The sequence below is a fragment of the Galeopterus variegatus genome, unplaced genomic scaffold (assembly GCF_000696425.1).
Source record: "Galeopterus variegatus unplaced genomic scaffold, G_variegatus-3.0.2 Scaffold2236, whole genome shotgun sequence".
NCBI classification, from domain to species: Eukaryota; Metazoa; Chordata; class Mammalia; order Dermoptera; family Cynocephalidae; genus Galeopterus; species Galeopterus variegatus.
The window spans coordinates 274,560-295,951 of record NW_007728347.1 but is presented as its reverse complement, the minus strand read 5'-3'; the positions used below and the strand labels follow the sequence as shown (position 1 = coordinate 295,951).

The window sequence follows — 21,392 nt, the reverse complement described above, 5'->3', positions numbered from 1 at the left end:
TGGGTGGGTGGATGGGTGGCTGGATGGGTGGGTGGGTGAGTGGCTGGATGGGTGGGTGGTGGGTGGCTGGATGGCTGGCTGGGTGGGTGAATGGGTGGATGGGTGGCTGGGTGGGTGAATGGGTGGCTGGGTGGGTGGCAGAAGGGGTGGGTGAGCGAGTGGATGAGTCCACTCTGGGAAAGCAAACCCAAGGTCCGCGAGGTGGCCAGAGTTGGCTTCCCTGGGCCTCTCACCTTGCGGGGTCAGCGATGGGATACTTGAGCGCAGCGGGGGCCCCCCCAACACACTCTCACCCCTCCCGCCCTGACCTCGGGCTGCGCTCAGGTGCGCTCTCTGCCGGTGGCGAGACTAGCGCGCGTGCGCACAGGTGAGCTGCCAGCCCCGCCCCGGGCTGGGCCACCTGCCCAGGAAACTTGTGGATGGTTGTTGCCTTTGGGTTACTCCGGGGCGGGGACACGGAACCGGGCCATGGAGGCTTCGTCCGGGACTCGTGAGCCCCGGGCCCGGTCGAGAGAGCGAGACCCGGACCGGCGCCCCCGCACGGACCGAGACCGCCACCCCGAGCGACAACGGGACAGACCCGGGGACCGGCGCAGGGAGAGAGACGGGAACGGGCGGAGGAACGGGGACCGGCGAGGGGAGCGGGACAGGGGGAGGGACCGAGACCCCCGCCAGGACAGACACAGGGACGCAGCCCCTCGCGGTGGTGAGCACAAAGTTTGGGAAAAGTCCCGCCAAAGCCGGACGCGGGACGGACCCCGGGGACCAACCTGGGACGCAGCCCCGCCGCCCTGGCCCGCGCCTTGGGAAACCCCGGAGCCGCCGCCCCAGAGGAAGGGGGCCTTCGGGCGCCGCGGACCGGACAGGTGAGGGGGCGCTGCTGGGGACACCGAGGAAGCCGGGGTCGAAGGCCAGCCTGCGCCGCTCTGGCGCCCCCTGGCCACTTGTCCTGGGAAGACGGTGCCATTTCTCTTTTGCGCTCAGAGGTGACCTGGGAGGAAGGAAAACTTTACGGTGCTCGCACCTGGGACCCGAACCCGATTAACAAAGCAGAAACCAGCCCTGTTCGCCGTGGCAGGGCGGGGCGCCAGGTAAAGGGGAAGACAGGTCTCCTAGACAGGAAAGGGAAGGGGTGCGAGGGAGATTAGGTGGGTGGTGTTAACCTGAGGCTCCTCCCTGACCCTCCCCCGCGTGGTCACACGACTGCCTGCTGGGGCTTCAGACCCTTGTCCTGAGTTCCAGAATCAGCCCTCTCCGACCTTCAAGTCTGGTTCTCTGGTGGCCGGTGCCTAATACAGTCAGCCCAGTGAAGAGTTAATACTTTAATATGTTACCCGTCCCAGGGGTGTATGCATTTCAAAAACAGCTGGGAGAAGCTACACTTTTAACCAAAGAACTGAGTCTATCTAAAGTTTCCCACAGAAGGACATGCGTTTGTTTCCCCTTCATCAGTGAGGTCTGTCTAGCCTCATTCAAATCCCGTGATTGCTGAGATCCCACCCTCCTGAATGAACAAACTTTGCCATCCCTGCCTTGTGGAACGCAGAATTCCCGTAAGCCCTAGTGAGGAGAAAGCATCTTGATGATCCGAAAGACTCTGTGAGCTGGGGAGGATGAGAGGGAACCTGGTTCCCACACCCCCATCCAATTTCACAAATATTACTGAATGCACAGGTTATGTGCCCGGCATTGTGGATTGTGAATAGATGGGAAGTTGCTCCCGCCGCTCCAGCAAGGAAACAGACAGGTCCTGGGGTGATGACTGCCTTCTGGGTTTTGACACTTGGTCTCTTCTTTAAGGAAGAGTCAGGCTCTCTTCTGCTGTGAGACTTGGAGGCTGAGCCGTGTCTGCCTGTTGTGTCCACGCAGCGGGAAAGCTACTATCCTGAGTTTATGTTACATTATCTAAAACCAACTAGCATGACAAAGGGTGTGCCCAGATAGAGTCACAGGCACTAGCTATTGTTTCCCTGACTAAAGCCACATTGCATTGCAGCTGCATGACATGGGAGAATTGAGAGCTACATTTTTAGGTTTCCTTTTAAGCCAATGTCCCAGTTCTCCCCACTCCGAAGAGAGGGAAGGGAACACCTTTGCTTTCGCTTCTTTTGTTCACTGGTGGTTTGAAACCGAAGGGCAGTTTATTTCTGTCATTCCTCCACTTAACAAGCACTTATTTAATGGATAGGATGGGGGGGCGAGGATACAGCCATTTACCCTCAGGGTGTTCAGGCTGGTGTAGGAGACGGACAGTTAATAGGGCAGCTGCAGGTGGAAGGATGTGGAGAGAACAGAACTGGGCTCCTGACTAGGCTCAGGAAAGCTCTCCGAGGAGATAACCTCAAAGCCGAACTCTGGGGAAGGAGCGAGCAGGGGAAGATGGAAAGGTGTTCCTGCAGAGGAGCAGCTTCCTCAGTGACCCAGAGGCATGGGAGAGCAGGTCATCTTTTGGGGGAAAGGGGGACAGTTCACTGTGGCTGAGTCTATGCGCATGAGGTTGTGAGTGTAGAGAGATGAGCAAGGGCCTCCCGTGCCATTCAAGAAAGGCATGATGAGCTCTATATTCTAGAAAGATCCCTGGAGCCCAGCAAGTAGAATCCAGCCCCCACTCCCTCCACTGAATCTTGGGCAAAGCCCTGGATGTGCTGGATAAACGGAGAGAAAGAAGAAACAAAGTGCCAGGGCTGGCAAAGGAAAAAATGATATGAAGATGTCAAAAGTTGTCTGTAGCTCCCATGTACCTGGACAATTACTCAGTGCTTTCCAAAATAACAAGGGACAAAAGAGAGTACCGCCTGAGCATCAGTCTGTGGATGTAAACTAGTTTTAAAGAGGCCAGGCTCAAAACAACTAAAAAAAATTTTAATTAAAAAAAAGGCCTGGTGCATGCTGAACTGAGAGCTTCAGCTCACAAAGAAGGCCACTCACAGCTACCTGGTTAGACAGCTCCCACAGGCAGACAAACCAGGGTTAAAGGTGGTGCTCAGATGTACAGGTTCTGTCACATGGTCAGTTAGCCAAGTTAGGCCAAGAATTTGGGCCCAGGATGAGGAGGAATCAGGAGTTCTAATACTGAGCAAGGTATTGACTTGGAGGCCCCCTAATGTCTGTGTATGCTTTTTGGTTATAGTGAACCCACTTCAGGGAGATATCTGCCCTCGAACCCCAGGCCTGGACGAGAGGAAGTGGAATATTCCCAGTCAGAGGCTGAAGGACTTCTGGAATGCCATAAGTGCAGATACTTGTGCACTGGGAGAGGTGAGTCATTTTGGAGACAGTTTGACCGTTTACTGTTGCTGGTGGTTCTGGAAAGGGTGCTCTGAGCTGTTGAAGCAAAAATTCTAGCAGACTTCCTTGTGGGTTCCTAGCATTTTTGTTTTCATACCTGCATGAGGTTCTTGGTTTCTAGGGGGAAAAAATGTAGGAACATCTCTATAGATTCTAGAAGGTCTACCTAGAACATTTGCTAGATTTCTCATGCCTCTCGAAGGTGGCCCCAGGCCTGGAGAAACAAGCAGCCACATTTGCAGTTTTCAGACTCCAGGTGGAACTGTGGTGGGCTGCAAGTAGGACTGGCTGTGAGCTGCCAGCTGGGGGCCCCTCTGGCAAGATGGGCTGAGTTAGCATAGGGAGAAAATCACCTGGCAAGGGCAGCCAGGTTGCAGCTCAAGCCACGTGGACAGGAGCAGATGGTCTCTTGGAGATCTGTTGCCCAGACACTTCATCAGTGGTTTTTGAACTTTATTAACTGAGATCCACAGTAAGAAATATATATTACATTAAGACCAAGTTCACACACACACAGACGAAAATGTCATGAAACTATACTTACCCTATTACACACCAAGTGCTGTGATATTTTCTATTCTGTTTCAGTAAAAACAAAACCCCACACTTACTTAGGACCCACATTCTGAAAAGCACTTAGACAATATCATGTGTTAGCTCTAAACGTGGCACCAGTCTTGGGCTTGCCAACAATGAAGAAAATCTGGTTTGTCAGGGTGGGCCCTAATGGCTCACATGATTTGCTGAGAAATTTTCCTAGGCTGCATATGACTAAGGGATAAAATGTCTCAGCCTAAGGGAGAGAAATCATGGAGCTTATACCTGAAAATTTATCTTAGGATGATTACAAAGGTGTACATGATTTACAGGATTATAAGGAACTTTGATGACAGGGCTCTAGGTAATCTGGGTACAGGAATCATCACTCTAGCTTACATCTGTTGGCACAATCCCGTTGCTTTTAATTCTCTCAGCGACTCCTAAGGGTTAGAAATACAGTAAGTTACCCAAACTCACACAGCTGTTATATGAAAAAACTGGAATTGAAACTTAGAGCCTGATTCTAAGGCCTCAAATGGTTTACTTGGTTGACCTTTCTTCCTTTCTTGATAATATAAATACCAGGAATAAGCCAGAGGTTAGTTAAGTTTCTCAGAAGAGATATTTTTTTCTTCTGTCGTTGATTTGCTAAGAGATGGGCAGGGCCTGAGGCTTCTGAGGAAAACACCTTGATTTAGCCTTGATTGCTTCTGGCTGGTTTGGCTTTGAGCCTGGAGGTTGGGTTTAACTAGGTAGTGAAAGGATGGTTCAGGAGTTGGAAGCTAACAAGTGAAAGCTTATAAAGAACTCTGAATGTGCAGAGACCCATATAAGTACGCAATACAATGTTGTACTGAGAGAAGGAGCCATTAAACACCAGGAACTTGCCTCAAGCAGGAAGTACATGCCAGGGTAAAGGAAGAGTTTTAGACCTTTCTTAGATTAGATCCTTTGGGACTTCTTTTCCTTATAGGTGAAACCATGTCCCCCTACAGCAGACTTGTAAAAGTGGGAGGTAACCGTGGCCCTCTCTAACTTCCTGGAGACACCCTTTAGTCTGGGCTATGATTCACCTTAGAAAGTGCAGTGGAACACACAGGCCCCAAATTCACTTTTACAGGCAAGAATTCTCAGGTACTAAAATCTTTAGGGGCTGAGGATAAAGATCAGATAAAAAGCAAGTACAGATGTCACAGGTGCTTATCAGGCCATCAGGGAATCCTGGGCCTGTGTAGGTTGTGCTCATTTACTGTTGGAGGGACCCGGCATGGAGTTGCAATTTCCCTGGAGAGCAGGTGCATCCTTGGCTCTGCCCCCATTGCGTGTGGAGCAGCTCTCCTTTCCCTTTTGTTCCTTCCCTGTTGCCTTAGACACTGTGCTCAAATCATGATGGTCTGCATTCAATTTCTAACCTTTACTGCAGATCATCTTTAGAAGTTTAACTTTCTCCCAAGATAGTTGTAATTCCTGTAGTCAGTAGTGTTTGTCACTCACTCAGAGCCTTGAGATTTAGGTTTTGAGAGCATTTTGAGTTCACATTTCAGAGAGACCGTTTCTGGACTAGGAACCTGAGATTGGAGGAGTTGAGAGCAAGTGCAGCCCATCAGAGCCAGGAGGGGACAGACAGATGGCCCCCCACTGCCAGTGGCATTTACTGGTGATCATGCTGAAAAGGTTCAGGGCAGAAAGTTGTATGTAGTTTTTTTTTTTTTTCCTATTTATATTCTCAATCTCTCCTTTTTTATACTTTTTTAACACCCTAATCCAGTACTTATCCAGACTGTTTATGTCAGGATTTTAAACCACGGTTGAGTCATTAACAGATCTGAATGATCCAGCCAGAGCCAGAGGAAGGAATGACCTAAAATGAACTTCTGGTTCTTAGGACAGAAAGAGGTGCTGACATAGAGAACCAGATCCCTTCAAGGGATGAGGAGCACTCATCTCTGTACAAGGAAGTCCTAGAGGGCCTCTGGGCCTTTATTTTTAAGGATATACTGGCCATCTCCCTAAGCCCTGGTCATTCTTTTCTGATTATACGAAACCCGAGGAATGAGGGACTCTGGTGGGGGTTCTAATCCTCCTAACATTTTATTAAGAAATTCTCCCATATAAGAAAACATTTGGAAAACCTAAATGTCCTTTACATTGGGATGATTTAAATTAATTGTGGTAATCTGTACATCCTTTAAAATTGTGAAGTAGATTTATATTTACTGAGATAGAAAGATTCACACTACATTCTTTAGTGAAAAAATAGGTTACACAATAGTAGAGTAGGATTCTGTGCTTACCTAAAAGCAGACAAACAGCAAAAATTATGAATATATGGTAGAAAAGTCCAGAAAAAAAATATTCATAGTGGCTATTTTTTATTGGTTGGATTATAGACAATTTTTACATTATATGTTTCTTTTTTATCTACAATTTCTTTTCTTTTTTTACAATATGTGTAACTTTCATAATTAAAGAAAACAACGCTGTCTGCATGTTGAGGAGAAATTATAGAGTGTAAAGAAAACACTTGGGAGAGCATCATTTCAATTAGAGAATGTGTAGATATAACACAGCTTCATAAATATGCCAACTGGAACCAGGCATAAAATCTGGTTATCTAATAGCCAGGAGGTGCTGACAGACTGATCCTACGGAGTCAGTTAACCCAGCACCCAGCACAGAGTCAGCACCATTCCAGCAACATACATTTTCAGCTCAGAAGCACCCAGCTTTATATTATGCTGAGCAGAAGAAGCCAGACACAAAAGGATATGGTTTTGTATGTATGATTCCATTTACATGACTTTCTAGAAAAGGCAAAACTAATGTCTAATGAGAGAAAGCAGATCAGAGGTTTCCTAGGAGGAAGGTGAAGGATTGACCACAAAGCATCACTAGGGAAATTTCTAGGTTGATGAAAGTGTTCTATTTTTTGATTATGGTTACATGATATATACATTTGTCAAAACTTGTCAAGCTGTACGTTTAACATGGGTCACTTAGTTGTGTATAAGTTATATCTCAATAAAGCTGATGTTAAAGAAAGCAGGAAGCTTTCCTTGTCCAAGGTAAAGAAGCCAAGGTCCCTGAGAGAATCCAGCTCTGGGAAAATATTACAGCCCAGGTGTACTCTTTAAAGAAACTAAAGAAATCAAAGTTAAACTTTAAGACGTACTTACTGAGTTAAAGTCTAAGAACGTAAAATAAATATGTTTCTTTAACTCAGTAGGCATTATGGGTTTAATTAACTTAATCTTTCCTATTTCTAATACACGCAAACCATGGTTAACATTTTTATGGATAACTTCCATGTTTTTTTCTAACTTCATTATACTTTTTTAAGCTCTATGATTGTCTTCAAAGTTGGAGAAATGTCCTCTTACAAGCAGAAATAGCCACAAAATATATATAAAGAGGAGATAACTTTTTTAGTCTTTTTGGTGTTGAGGGGTTGGGTTTGGTGGTGAGGGTTGGGTTTGCCCTTCCGTGTGGGATGCCTTTCTTTCTGGCCAGATCTCTCCTACCATCTTCTTGCCCCTCTCCTGGGGCAGGCAGCTTTGCTCCTTTGAGAGTTATACCTTTCACTTCATAGTATTTCTAACACCATTTCTGGAGACCACAGTTCTCTGCTACCATCTACTGCTAATTATGCAGCTTTGGCTATTCAGGCCTTCCAGCGAGGCGGGAGGGGAGAGGGGAGGAGAGAATAAAGAGCTGCTGTATGAGCTGCTGCAGGGAAAGATGAGCCTCGAGGTAGAAATCTCCAGGTGCAAAACAGCGTCTCACAAAATGGTAACACGCCCTTTTTTTACAGCGTGCTGCCAAATGCTGGAGGTTCTCCTGAACTTGCTGATCCTGGCCTGCAGCTCTGTATCTTACAATTCCACAGGGGGCTACACAGGCATCACCAGTCTGGGGGGCATTTACTACTACCAGTTCGGAGGGGCTTACAGTGGTTTCAGTGGTGCTGACGGGGAGAGAGCCCAGCAGCTGGATGTCCAGTTCTACCAGCTAAAGCTGCCCACAGTCACTGCGGCAATGGCCTACGGTGGAGCCCTCATGGCCTTCTGCTGCCTCCTCGTCGCCTTGGGTGTCCTGAGGATCCCGTGGCTTTGTCCACTGTGCCTGGTGATCGAAGGCTCGTTGGACGTGCTCATCGCAGGAGCGTACATCCCAGCCCTTTACTTCTACTTCCACTACCTCTCTGCTGCCTATGGCTCTTCTGTGTGTCAAGAGAGGGAGGTGCTGTACCAAAGCAAAGGCTATAGTGGCTTCACCTGCAGTTTCCATGGGGGAGATATAGGAGCTGGAATCTTTGCTGCCCTGGGCATTGTGGTCTTCGCTGCGGGGGCCATCTTGGCCATCAGGGGTTATCAGAAAGTCAGGAAACTGAAAGAGAAACCAGCAGAAATGCTTGAGTTTTAGGCTATTTAAAACATTCTGCTAAATGTTAAGAAGTGGAAGCTACTCTGAACTACTGTCTGTCACAAAAATACTTTGTTATGGAACTTGCCAACGCCTGCCGAGTACCAGTCACCTTCGTAGGGCGGCTGTAGCTCCCAGTGCTTGGAGCAGTGGTCTTGGATATAAAAAGCCTTGGTTGAGCTGGCCCATGGCTCACTTGGGAGAGTGTGGTGCTGATAACACCAAGGTCATGGGTTCGGATCCCTATATAGGGATGGCCAGTTGGCTCACTTGGGAGAGTGTGGTGCTGATAACACAAGGGTCATGGGTTCGGATCCCTATATAGGGATGGCCAGTTGGCTCACTTGGGAGAGTGTGGTGCTGACAACACCAAGTCAAGGGTGAAGATCCGCTTACCAGTCATCTTAAAAGAAAAAGAAGCCCTGGGTTCTGGAGTCCTCTGTTAGTGACGCACTAACCAAAGTTACATTAAAAATAAATAAACAACAAAAAACTGGAGCCCAAGACCCACAGGGAAAAGACTTGTGCTGCAGAAAAGTGCACTTCTTGATTAACTTCTTTATTTAATCAAAATAAAAGGAGAACACCAAGTGAATTTGAAGAACCTTATCTTCAAAGTTCAAAAAAGCCACATAGACACGAGACAACATTTCAGTCTGAACTTTTCTAAACACAGCTGTCTCAAGCACATTAGCCCAGAAGTTTTTCCACACTCACCTCTCCAGTCCTTCCACTTAATTCTATGGGAGGAGGGGGTGGGGATTCTGGGGGAGACTACTCCTGTAAAATTTAAGTTGGAGGTAGGCGTGGGATGAGGAAAGAGGAATCAGATTAATTCACTGGATTGCAAAGAAGCTATTCTGCAAACCCCTTACATTAGCCCTGAAACTCAATAAGTGTTTTGTACCTCTTGTAAATGCACCATTGTACAAAGAATTAAACCCGACATCTGGAATTCAGGATCTATCCAGAATAAAAGGATGTTAAATCTTTCCTAACAAAAGAATGTTACATTTAGCCAGACAACTTCATGGGTTCTTATTGTACACTGAATTATGACCTATGGAACACTACAATACATTCTTGTTATAAGTGAATATGTTCTTTGCTTTATGTGAATCCAATAAAAATTCAAAGAAAAATTTAATTTGGAGGTGATGGTTCTCTTTGCAATACATTTATAATATTATTCCCTTAAATACAGACAATTGATTGCATTTAAAAGGTGAGTTCCATTTGGGTTTAGAAAAGGAAATACATACATCTTTTATGTGATTAGAAAATTTCTTGAAAAATACATTTAAAAGTATTAACAGTTTTGCTTCTGGAGAGAAGAGAATTTTTTAATTTTTCATTTTACGCATGGCTTGACTGCACATGCACTAGTTTTAATTTAGAAAAAATAAAAAATACATTGATTTGCTCTTCTTAGGTTTTTCTGAACCATGTTTACCATGCAAAGGCATAAGTACATGTATAATTAAGCAGAGTATAAAATAATCAGCCAGAAAAACAGCCTCACCCAGAAAGATGCTTATTTACAGCAAAGATCTGTTTCAGAGTGTCCACTTACTTCTACCAGGCCCTCTGCTGGCTTTCCGGAGATTTGTCCCCTCCTTAGAGATCAACAGTCGCCCTTTTTCTTTTCTGCCGTTGTGTGTGCATCTTTCTGCACTAATAGCATACTTGGAAATACTTGGGCCTGTTTGATATTGATAGCTAAGCCAGGTCAGGCCTGGCTGGTACCTGGGATAATATTCAGTAGCCAAATTCCTTTGACAGACCTAGTATCACTGGACCTGGAAGAAGATCATTATTCCTCTCAATTGTTGCAGTCAGTGGGGTGGTTGATCTGAGCTAGATTTATTCCATTTTAGCCTAGCAGATATATGCTGCATGGATTTTGACTCCACTGTTTTGGTAGAATCTGTCCCAGAAGAAAAACATCAGATTTTTCTGTATCTTGTAGGAGTAGAGTATTCCTGTTTTCCTTCAAGAGGTAAGATACTAACTTGCTCACAGAAGGAAAAGCAAGGCAGAAAAGGGTGTTGGGTGCAGGGAATAGGTACCCCCCATGAACTAGAATGACACCTGGGGTCAATTCACTCACTCTGCTGTGGGAAGAGAGTGGCCAGTAGCTTACAGCGCCTGGGTGAAGAGTGGGCAGTTTGGATCTGATGTTATTTTCAGTTTTAAATTAGAGGAATGCAGCTTCTCAGCTAGCAGAGCCCTTGACTGCTGTGTCCCACGGACCTCTAGGAATTCGTGTGGGCCTAGCAAGAGATAGGATCAGCATGCCCAGTAGCTGTTGCCTAAGTTCTTTAGAGGTACTGGTCTTTAGGTGCCCAGATTTATAAACATTGTGGGACCCCGTAGTGTATTAGAGGGTTGTCGTGATTTCTCGGAAATGCTTTTCAAAAATTTATCCCATTTCTTCTTAAGTCTCTCACTAATCCCCTACCATGTTATACATGTTACTAAGTAGCATCACCATCCATCTGCATAACATTTTATGATTTTCAAAGTATTTTCATATACTTGCTTTCACTTGAGCCTCACCACAGGCCTGTGGGTAAGATTGACACGTGTTATCTTCAATTGTCAGATTAAGTGTCTGAGGATTAGAAAGACTAAATGACGTGGGCAAGATCACAAGGCAGTCAGGAGCAGGGACTTGAACTCCCTCTGTTGGTTCATTTGCTTTTCTCTTCATTCTCATCTCTGAGTCCTGAGAGGATGACAGGAGACCATCTCCCAGAAGCACACCTGAGTCTGGAGCCTCTGTCAGTAACAAATGAAAGCTGACCTTAGACAAGGGGACATTCAGGCTCTGTTCACCTGCTGGCTCGTGCTGCCTCATGGCATTTGTGGGTTCCTTAAACTTACAAGAAGCTCCCAAGTGAACAGCCCAAGTATCCATCAGTTGGATCCTGGTTGAATACCCTGGTCCATCCCCATAATGGCATTGGAGGCCATGTAACGAAGAATGTGGCCATTCTGTAGGAACTGATCTGAAAACATCTCTAGGGTAAAGTAAATGAAAAAAGGAAGATGCAAAACAGTATGGTACGCTTACTTTTGGGGGTATGACATGCAGACTTGGATATGTTTTTATTTTCTTAACAGAAATCTGGAAAATTATATTAGGAACTAATGAAAATGGTGGGGAATAGAAAACAGAATGTATAGAGACATGAGTGAAATTTCTCAGTTTATACTTTATGCCATTGTAATTTTTTTTAAACTTTCAATCAAATCTAGAACTGCTGTATCTTCACACACATCCCTTGTGCTGCCCTTTACAATCACACCCATCCCCTGCTCCTTTCTTCCCATCCCCACCCATCCCCACCCCCCAACCACCACCAATCTGTGCTCCATCTCTATAATTTTGTACTGTTGAGACTATTGCATAAACAGAATCATACAGTATTAATCTTTTGAGACTGGCTTTTCCTCATTCATAAGTCCCTTGAGATCCATCCAAGTTGTTGCCTGTATCAATAGTTCATTCCTATTTATTGCTGAGTAGAGTAGTATCCTATGGGATGGGTGTTCCAGTTTGTTTAATCATCCACCCACTGAAGGACATTCAAGTAGTTGCCAATATTTGGCTATTACAAATCAAGCTACTATGAACATTCATGTACATGTTTTTGCATGGACATAAGTTTTCGTTTTTTAGGGTAAATGCCCCAGGAGTACAACTGCAGGGTCACATGGTAAGTGTATGTTTAACTTTTTAAAGAAACTGCTCCCAAGTTTTCCAGAATGCTATTTTGATTTTTCAAACATATACAGTTGAGCTAACCAGCCAGTTCTGACCATGGTCTTAAAATCAGGTCACCAGTGGTATTTCTCTAGTTTGCCGTGGGTGAGCAATGTCAGTGTTAAATCCAATCTCTCTTTCCCTAGGCGTGGTGCAGATAGTGGAGGTGATATTGAATGGGATGGTTCTCATGTGCATCGTGGCCTCCTACTTTGTCCTGGCCGGATTCAGTGCCAGCTTTACTAGTGGCAGCGGCTTTGCGAACAACTATTACTCACCGTTCGAGGGCACTGAGCTGGAGCAGGTTCGGCAGCTGGACCAGCAGTACACAATTCTCCGGGCACCCCTGATATACAGTGGCGTGGCTGTTTCTCTGGGGCTGGGTGTCCTCACCATGGGCGTTTTACTCCAAGGAGCCAAGAGTCTAACAAAGCTGCCAGGGAAGTGGCTCCTCATAGAGGCTGCCTTCAGCCTCCTAGCAGCAGTGGGCTACTGCATAGGCATTGGCATTTACCTCCACGTAGCTTTGCAGATCAATGCCACGGACACTTGCAAAACAAGGGAGAGGCTCTATGCCCGCAAGGGTCTCACCTGGATGAACTGCCAGCTGGCAGGCACTGATGGAGCAGCAGCCACCTTCGCTTGTATTCTGGTAATAATGTACAGTGCCAGCGTGGTGCTGGCCCTACGGAGCTACCGAGAACAGAAGCACTGCAAAGACAGCCAAGAACAGCATAGAAATTACAGTAATGCATCAGAATACCTGTGGTCTGGAACGCTCTGAGATCTTCTTCTGGAACCTAAATGTCAACCCACCTCTGTTTTCTCAAAAAGACAGTTCCTTTAAAGACACATTAGATAACTGTGCTTTTCACGCACTTGATTTTATAAATGCTCCCACTGGTACCAATGCAAAGTTAAATAGTGTCACTGTTCTATCATGAAAGGTGATCAGTCTTTGTTGGCTGACTCGATGAGAGCTTAAAAAAGATAGCTCCATCTTTACTACAAAGAGCAGCAACAGAAGTCCGGGTATACCTTGTGGTATGGCTCTCTCGCCATGTGGTAAGGTCATAGTGGTAATAACTAACTAGCCAGAGAAATTCGTTAAGATGAGAACTACACATCAGAGGAAGCAGGTCCAGTATTACAGTAGAAATATCTTCACTGTCATAGCTGCTTAGAGTCATCAAAAGAAACACACCATTTCCCCTTGTATTTGGTCTCAGGGGAGTAACTTTAAAACAGCTGTGTGATTGAATTCTAAACCAGTAATTGCATTCTGATCCTCTCTCCTACAGAAAGTATTCTGCTCATAGGGTGCCATGGCAGTGCATGGCAGCTGCATGTGACACAAGCAGCCTTCATCCACCAGAGAGGGGAGGTTGAGTTTCTGGTACACAAAACAGATGCTTTTAGCAAGCCATGTGCTTCCTTGGGATTCCTGCCTCAAGGCCCAGAGAAAATGCTTTCTGCCAGCTATTCCAAGTTAGTTTCTTTTTTGTGGCAAGTCATTCTATTGGAATTCACTTTCCTGAAATATTTTATAATTTTTTAAACATGAAGCTTCCAAATACTGAGAAAATTCATAAACTTCTTACACATGTATTCAACTGATTTCACAGATAAAGCAGTTAATTTTACTAGACTTCAAAGGCTTATTGAAGGCTTTTCATTTCTGTATTCCCTGACAGTGCCCATAGAATAAACCTTCAAAGGTAGACAGTAATTTCTCATTATCTTGAACTGTTTCATAATGTAACAGATCACTAGCATTGAATCTTTAAAATAAAGTTCTTTGAGTAATTTTAATCTGGTGTTTATACCTCTTCTTAAACTTTATATCTAATCTCAAATATATCAGCTCATGTCAGATGCAACTAGAAATATATGCACTCCTGTTTTATAGTTTTTTTTTTAATTGTTCTCCTGCTTTTCAATAGCTAATTCTTATAGAACCTGTCCAAGATGAAAGACCTAAATTAAGCCTTATACAGAAATGCGGAAATATCCATATTATATTTTATAAAAAAGCTAGGAGGAAAATCAACTGGAAATCTACATTGCTAGGTTAAAATAAAGTCTGCAGTGCCACAGAAAGGTGCTTCCTATCACCCTTCACCCAAGGCAGTGGCTAGAGTCCCACAGAATTTTCACTGAGTGGTAGATAAGAAGTTTAACAGCAGCAAAGAGCAAACAACCCAAATAGTGGGAGCAATCCCACCCCGCTCCCACTATTCTCACCTAACATTTATTCCTTGGAACAATCCCTATTAGATCTTTGCCCATGTCTGGGTCCCGTGCTTGATTAAATGGGGACTTTGGCCTATCTGACCCCAACTTTGTGCCCAGACCCATCTACACTATACTGCTCCTGAGACGCAGCTTTACTTAAGTGACTGGAGCCAATCAATGACTGTAATTAACAACACTCCGATACGTCTGTAGCTTTATAACGTTCAAAACACGTTAGCACACCTTACCTTATTCACTACCGCTTGTCAGGTAGGCAAGCCAAGATTTACTATTCACATTTTACAGATGAGGAGACAAAGTTCAAGAAGGTTCAGTGGTCTAGCCAATAGTTCACTGAGTTGTTTCATTGAGTGCTCACTCTGTGCCTAGTATTGTGCTAAAGAAGCACTTTGTGTCAGCTCATTTAAGCTCACGACTAATGATGGATACTATTATGTCCACTTAAACAAGAAAAACCAGAAAGATCAAGTAACTTGCCTGAGATCACAAAACCTTTTTTTAAGCAGCAGAAGCAAAACTCAGACCCACTAAGTCACACACTGGAATATGTTCTGAGTGACTAATGAACTCCTGTGGCCTTTGGTGTACCAGGGAATGAATATCGTATGAAACAGAGAACATACTCAGAGAACTGCATTTCTGCCACCCTGGCCTAGGGGCATGCGTGTCTCATGGAACTGAGGTACTTAAGTAGGTGGTGGCGTAGTGTCCCGCACGTTGGAGATGCTCAATAAATAGTCATCGAACCAAGTTTTTAAAATGTTCATTCCACTAGAGAAAACCTGCAAAATGACTTTAACTTGGCCTTTATTGGAATGAGATGTAATCTTACTTGAAAATCCAGATTATGGGAACACCCAATGGGGAGAGAGGAAGGAGCAACAATTTAGAGGTTTAACGGGATTCTAAGTGTCCTGTTAGTCATCACTAGTTCTTTAACACGAAAGCTAATACCTTGTGAAAACATGGTGGCCAGCTTAGCTCCTCTGTCACCATCTACCCTGTGATTTATTTAAGCGGAGCTGCAGATTGTTTACAATTGAGTTTTCTCTAGTCAGCTAATAACCTGCATGTAAATAAGGACCATGTTCCCTGTCTTTGAGACTTCTTTACAAGTGTAAGCCAAATCAGAATGTTTCTTAAAGTAATAATCTTTATTGCTATTTCAGCTGAAAAGGTGATCAAAAGTATTTATTCTTGCCTTAACTCAGTTTCATAGTCACAGAAAGTGGTTTCATGTGTTTGTTCTTGCTTATCTTCCCCTAAAAGCAAAAAAAAATCCTAAAAAGAATTAGGTTCCTATACATATAAATTAGGAGAGAAAATTATAGCTTCATGCTAAAATAATTTATAAAACAACAGGCATTCCATTTTAAAACAAAGCCATAAAAAAGATATTCCATTTTATTTTATTTATTATTGTTATTGTTTTTTTACAAACAATAGATTTGCTGCAACATGCTCTGGCTCATATTATTGAATTAAAAAATTTAACACATTTCAAAAATATCAAAAATACACTATAATGAGTCTTAGGACTACAATACAACAATGATTGCACAAAACCATAAGATATGAGCCCACTGCCTGGATGACATCCACTGGCAACAGTGAGAGAAAACCCTATAGCATCTGGGAGAAGTGCATGAAATTCACAATACAAGGAGCTTATGTGTGATTGATCACCAAATGAGGGAAACAGAGCAGGATTTAGTGTAGCTGCTTTTCTCAATCTAGGAAGTGCTTACCCACGTATGGGGTAAAAGTCACTAACTGGAGAGAAAGACTAACTTGCCTCGCTTCCTTGATTGGGGAGTCTGAAAGGCTCCATCCAGAGGGAAGTAAAAAGTGACACAAGACAGTTCTACAGTGATGCTACAAACATCACCAATGGCTTGGAGACTAATTATTTAATAATTGGTACATTTACCATAATAGCCAAGTGCTCCCTTATGGAGGTCTCTTCATTAATAATTATTGGATAGAGAGAGAAGGTGAGCCTGTGGCTTCCAGGTACCTGCTTTTGCTGAAGGTCTACATGGAAGGAAGCGCATCACTTGATATTCAGTAGATCGGCCAAACGTAACTGGCTCCATCTCCTGGAAAACAGCACTCGCTACAAACAATTGTAATAGCACCCAGTGGTTACCAAGCTGCTTGCACTGACTGTTCTGTACACGTGGAAAATGACTGACTTATTGCACACATACACTCTACAGTAGTATACTAAAGCCCTCGCTTGTATCAGGAGTGGGGATTCAATGAATTGACTCTATAGTAGCACTGTAGCATTATGTCATACTAACATTCAAATTTTCAAATATACTTCTAATCCATTTGAATAAAAATAAGAATATCATGGCTGCCAGGACACATGTATTTTTCTTTCTTCCCATGGGATTCCTGAACTACTCCCATAATCAGGAGTATTATTCTTTCAGAAATTCTCTTAAACTTCTCTATTAAACAGGAAGTACACAGAGACCTGAGAATCATGCAGAGGCCAGAATCTCTGTGCTAGAGATCAACTGTACTCTGCCCACCTGGGAACACATCCTCTGGGTGAAATACTGGGAAGCAGATTACAGTCACCTGGAGACAGATTGCTGGATTTCACTGACAGCCCACTCAGAGAATACGTCTGTAAATTAGCTCTCAGGTCAAAAGAGTTTAATACATTATACTTTTGGTAGTATGCTATGGCCTTTTTACCCTCTGTTTTAATACCAAGCAACTGTAGAAGGACATGAATTAAAGTTTTAAAAAGAATAATCAGTTTTGGCATAGCCTATATTAAAGGTTTTCAATACAACCTAATGATTCCTAAAAATAACTCTACCACACAAAAGAACATTTGGAATTTCAGAGTTCTACTGACTAAAATTTATTTACTTTTGGTAAGGTCATTTCAGAACTAGGTTCTGAGGTGGTTCCAATAAGGAGGGTAGGAAACAAACAGAAGACAAAAAAAGGGTTCACAGATGAAGAACAATTTTTATGAGACTATACTATTAAAGCATTATATTCCAAAAATAACTTTCATTTTTAGACAACATCACTATTCTATAACCCAAAGGTTCTGCTGTCTGGGTAGGAAGATGTTTTACATCACCCAACACTATCATCTTGGGTTTTTCCTTCATTTTCATTTTTTTTTTTCTATATTCCCATATAAAAATAAGGTGGCAACACACTATCGTTCCCATCTTCTAACAGCACCTAAACTTTGTATGAGCCACTATGTCCCCCATTTCAAATCAAAGACCTGAGTTCTAAACTTTTTTAGTAGCTGACCAGTAGTTTGACACAGGGAAGTCAAGTGTTCCTGACAACTTAGGCACTCAAGTTCACATTCTTGAGGGGCTGAACATCCGACAGCCATTGAAGTGGTACAGAATCCCCCAAGAGTGCACCCTACTGACACATGTGCAAGGTACAGGGCATCTGAGAAGATGAAGACACATAACCCTTTGTGGATGGGTCATCTGGCTTGAACAAAATCTTGCCAAAAAACACAAATGAATATATTCAGCCTTATCTTTAACATTTGTTTCCGATGAAACAAATTAAAAATAGTTCCACTTCATTTCCTTTTTAATTGTGAAAGTGTTCCAAAAATTCAAAGCACATGCCCCATTGGATAAAATCAAGCAATGCCAAAATTAATTCTGTAGGAATAAATAGGAATTAATTTTCCTAAGTAAATCTTCTAATGAAAAAAGCGACAGAAAATGGAAGGAACTGCATTTTGCTAGGGTTATGTAGAATGTGCAAACAAGTACAGGTTTCTTGTAAGTTTAGGAATTTCTCAATTAAGAGTCTTTCCTATATTGGTATTGAGCCCAGTACTCTGAAACCACATGAGGTGAATAAGCAGTTTTCAGAAGAGTACACTGTTAAACAGGTGAGCTCTCAACTCATTTCCGACATTCTAGAAAGTCATCCCTCTGCTCCAGAGTAAAGAAGGAACAAGTCTAACCTGTGACTCCATCTGTTCTCATTAGGCCTCAGCCTGTTTCCGAGTTATCTACTCTAACTCAAGGTTGCTTGGATGCAAGCAGTGTTGGCCTTGGCCTTACCTGTGAGGAAGCTGACTGCCAACTCTACCACATTAGGGAAAGAGGCCAATCCCACAATTCCTTGTGATCTGCTTGGAAATTCCTAGCAGGTGTCTTATTTGTCAAGGGGTCATCCTCTTTTTCTCATTTTGGGAGAAGCAGTCTCAGTCCTTCCTCCTTCCCCATCTTCATCCCCAGAAGAAGATCCTACTACGTCAAGTTTCTCAGGAGCTTTGACAGTCTGGCATCCCACAGTTAACTTGATTTCCCAGGGCCCTCCCTAGTACCCTCAGAGAAGGCTCCAGCACCGGTTCTCTCTCTGCCTAGGGACAAAGGTGCTGGCTGCCTCTAAGAAGATTGGCTCGAGTGCAGTTTCAAAAATGAAAAGTTCACAGTCAATGAAAAGTGCTCTCATTACATTACATACATAAATTATCTGTTTGATTGGTTCTACATTTCCAATAAACATCATTTTGATAGGCTGTATTCTCGTAGAGAAGAATGAAAAGCCATGTGACTAGTCACATCACACCCCATGAGTTAGTCTGAGAGATAAGGTGATTTCTCTATCACAGAGATCCATCAGCAGCAATTAGTAAAGGTAATCAATCTTATTTCCTCCACAGAAATAGTCCCTTTCCTGCCCAGGCAGGCAATTCTCAAAGTGATCCTAGGAGAGAAAGGGTTGATGGCAGGTGGTAGGACTGATAGAGAACCTCATCTGCTTTCTTCCCAGTAATTCTGGGAATTCCAATGCAGGTTAAATGTGAGACTTAACACTGATCGTGGCTACTAGCTTATCCAGAGCCAGACCCTGACAGCCCTCACCTTTTTTTGGCTCTGAGTTCTACCCCACACATCTATGGTTTAGAAATGAAGAGGCAAAATGCCTCTGGAAGAGTCCCTGTCCCACCGCTACACAGCTTTCTGTCACACTGTGCCCACTGTGGGGACAGAATCACAGTGCTGTGTCAAATTCCTCTGGGGGCTCGGTCCGCTCCTCTTCGCTGGGCTCAGGCTCGGGCTCGGACCTGCTTTCCTGGTGCTGCTTCATCTGCTCTTTCACTTCCTCTTCCAGGTCACGAGGTACAACAAACTGATCCTCTGGTTCCAGCTGAGTCGGGGCAGCAAAATAGCCAGTTTTCCTCTTGGGTGCTTCTGTGGCCACTTCAATGAGGTTCAGGCTGTCTTCTAGGGGCACAATAGAGCCATTGGAGAGTTTCTTTCCATAGAGACAGGAAGTGGAGGGAGACTTCTGTAATTCCATCTTGTCCTTGCTCACTGGCAGAAGTATGCCACTGTTCACACTGTTCTGTCTTCGGATCCCAAAAAACAATCCTCTAGCATGTTCCTCAGGACATGGGATAGGAGAATTCTCTGCAGCAGTGGAAGTGTTATCAAGATCTCTTCCTTTGCAGCAGTGGATATCTACTTCTACTTCTACCTTGCTGCCATTGGTTATGACCCCTTCAACTGGCTGGTCATCATCACTGTCCAGGCCGTTGTCAGACTGATTACTGGAGAAGGTTGCACAAGAAGGCTGGCGCTGAAAAACCCCAGAGCTGGGTGTTGGGTGGAGGCTGCAGCGCCTCTCTGGCCTGGGAAGCACACCAGCATCCAGGCCCACAGCGTTGTGTTCATCAGAAGCAGTGGAGCCCACTTCACTGCTCACCTCCGAGGTGGACATCTCACTGCTGAACTCAGAGGCAATACCACTGCTGGAGGATGGAGTGGTTGGCTTGGGGGTGTCCTTGATGGTGGTGGTGGAAGCAAATCCCACAGGACCTGGGAGGGCGAGCCCATTCAATTCGCAAGTGCAGCCTTCCTCACCAATGTTCAAGTAAACCACCATCGCCCCCACATTGTCCTGACAACCATAGCTCTGTGCTAATGTGCACAGCTTCTTGGCAGCAGCTAATGGGTCTTGTACATGACGCACTGCATTGACAGCTTCTGTGTATGACAAGTGTTCCCACAATGCTTTGTTTCCCAGAATCAGCAACTCATCTTGAATGGTAAGTGGAGTGGAAGATACATGGGGCCTGGGGAGGATCCATGGGTAGAGGTATGTACAGCCCAACATTCGGGTACAGCAGGTTACCCCATTCACTTTGTTGTCCTAGAGACCAGCAGAATGCACATTTTGAGAAACAAGCAACAATGACATGCAACTTTATATCTTTCTACATCACAATGCTTTATATCTTTCTACATCACAAATCTACAATAAAATAGAATTTACATATTATATGATTTTTTCCCACAATCAATTAATTTTAAGTGGACTAACAAAAAAATGAAGACAGGTTTTTTTTGTTGTTGTTTTTTTAAAGATGATTGATAAGGGGATCTTAACCCTTGACTTGGTGTTGTCAGCACCACGCTCAGCCAGTGAGCTAACCAGCCATCCCTATATAGGATCCAAACCCGTGGCCTTGGTGTTATCAGCACCGCACTCTCTTGAGTGAGCCACAGGCCGGCCCTATGAAGAGAGTTCTAAAAAGACAAAATACCATATGATTATTATATTCATAATTTAGAGGACTGAAGTTAATTCCAATTAAAATTAAGGGACTAAAAGGTACCATCATCTCAGAAGATACTCATATTTGCTCTAACATGAAGGACAGGTCTCAGTACGTCCTTAAACAGAAAGTTGTTAGAAAAACAATAAGTACGTCCTTAAACAGAAAGTTGTTAGAAAAACAATAAGAACTGTCATTAATTCTCCATCACTCACTCTCAGTACTCTCAGTGAGGCCAAAACTCAGGTGGGTCTCTAAAAATTATTTCTCATTTAAAGGCACAATTGGGACTGAAAAGATATCAAATGGCTAAGAGAATTTTGGTAGCAAAAGCATTAAATAATCTCTAAGGTAATTTAACCTAGAAAAGGAGAGTCTGAAATCTGTAGCATAATTCACCTACTCCGTAAGGACTGTTCCAAGAATGAAGAGCAGATCAAATCAGAACCCTTATAATTCTAAACTTAGAAGAAAAGGAATAACTCTGGTTGCAGGCTAGGAATGTTCATATGCTAGATACTTTGCATTGATTTC

The 21,392-nt window shown here is 43.9% G+C and overlaps 2 protein-coding genes across 3 annotated transcripts in view; one reads left to right on the top strand and one right to left on the bottom strand.

The window, feature by feature from the left end:
• Positions 1-468: 468 nt before the first annotated feature.
• On the top strand, positions 469-13,831 carry MARVELD3 (MARVEL domain containing 3). Of its 2 annotated transcripts, none has more exons than XM_008581030.1 (3): positions 469-866; positions 3,131-3,258; positions 12,166-13,831. In XM_008581030.1, the coding sequence occupies exons 1-3, from the start codon at positions 469-471 to the stop codon at positions 12,801-12,803; spliced, it is 1,164 nt and encodes a 387-aa protein (XP_008579252.1). In that variant the 3' UTR covers positions 12,804-13,831. The 2 variants fall into 2 exon arrangements, with proteins under 2 accessions (XP_008579252.1, XP_008579253.1); XM_008581031.1 differs by lacking the exon at positions 12,166-13,831 and adding an exon at positions 7,640-8,480.
• Positions 13,832-15,661: 1,830 nt separating this feature from the next.
• PHLPP2 (PH domain and leucine rich repeat protein phosphatase 2) overlaps positions 15,662-21,392 on the bottom strand; it is a 54,804-nt gene continuing 49,073 nt past the window's right edge. Inside the window, exon 18 of the mRNA XM_008581032.1 lies at positions 15,662-20,452. Within this exon, the coding sequence (XP_008579254.1) occupies positions 19,292-20,452 (1,161 nt within the window). The 3' untranslated portion in view covers positions 15,662-19,291. The remainder of the gene's footprint in view (positions 20,453-21,392) is intronic.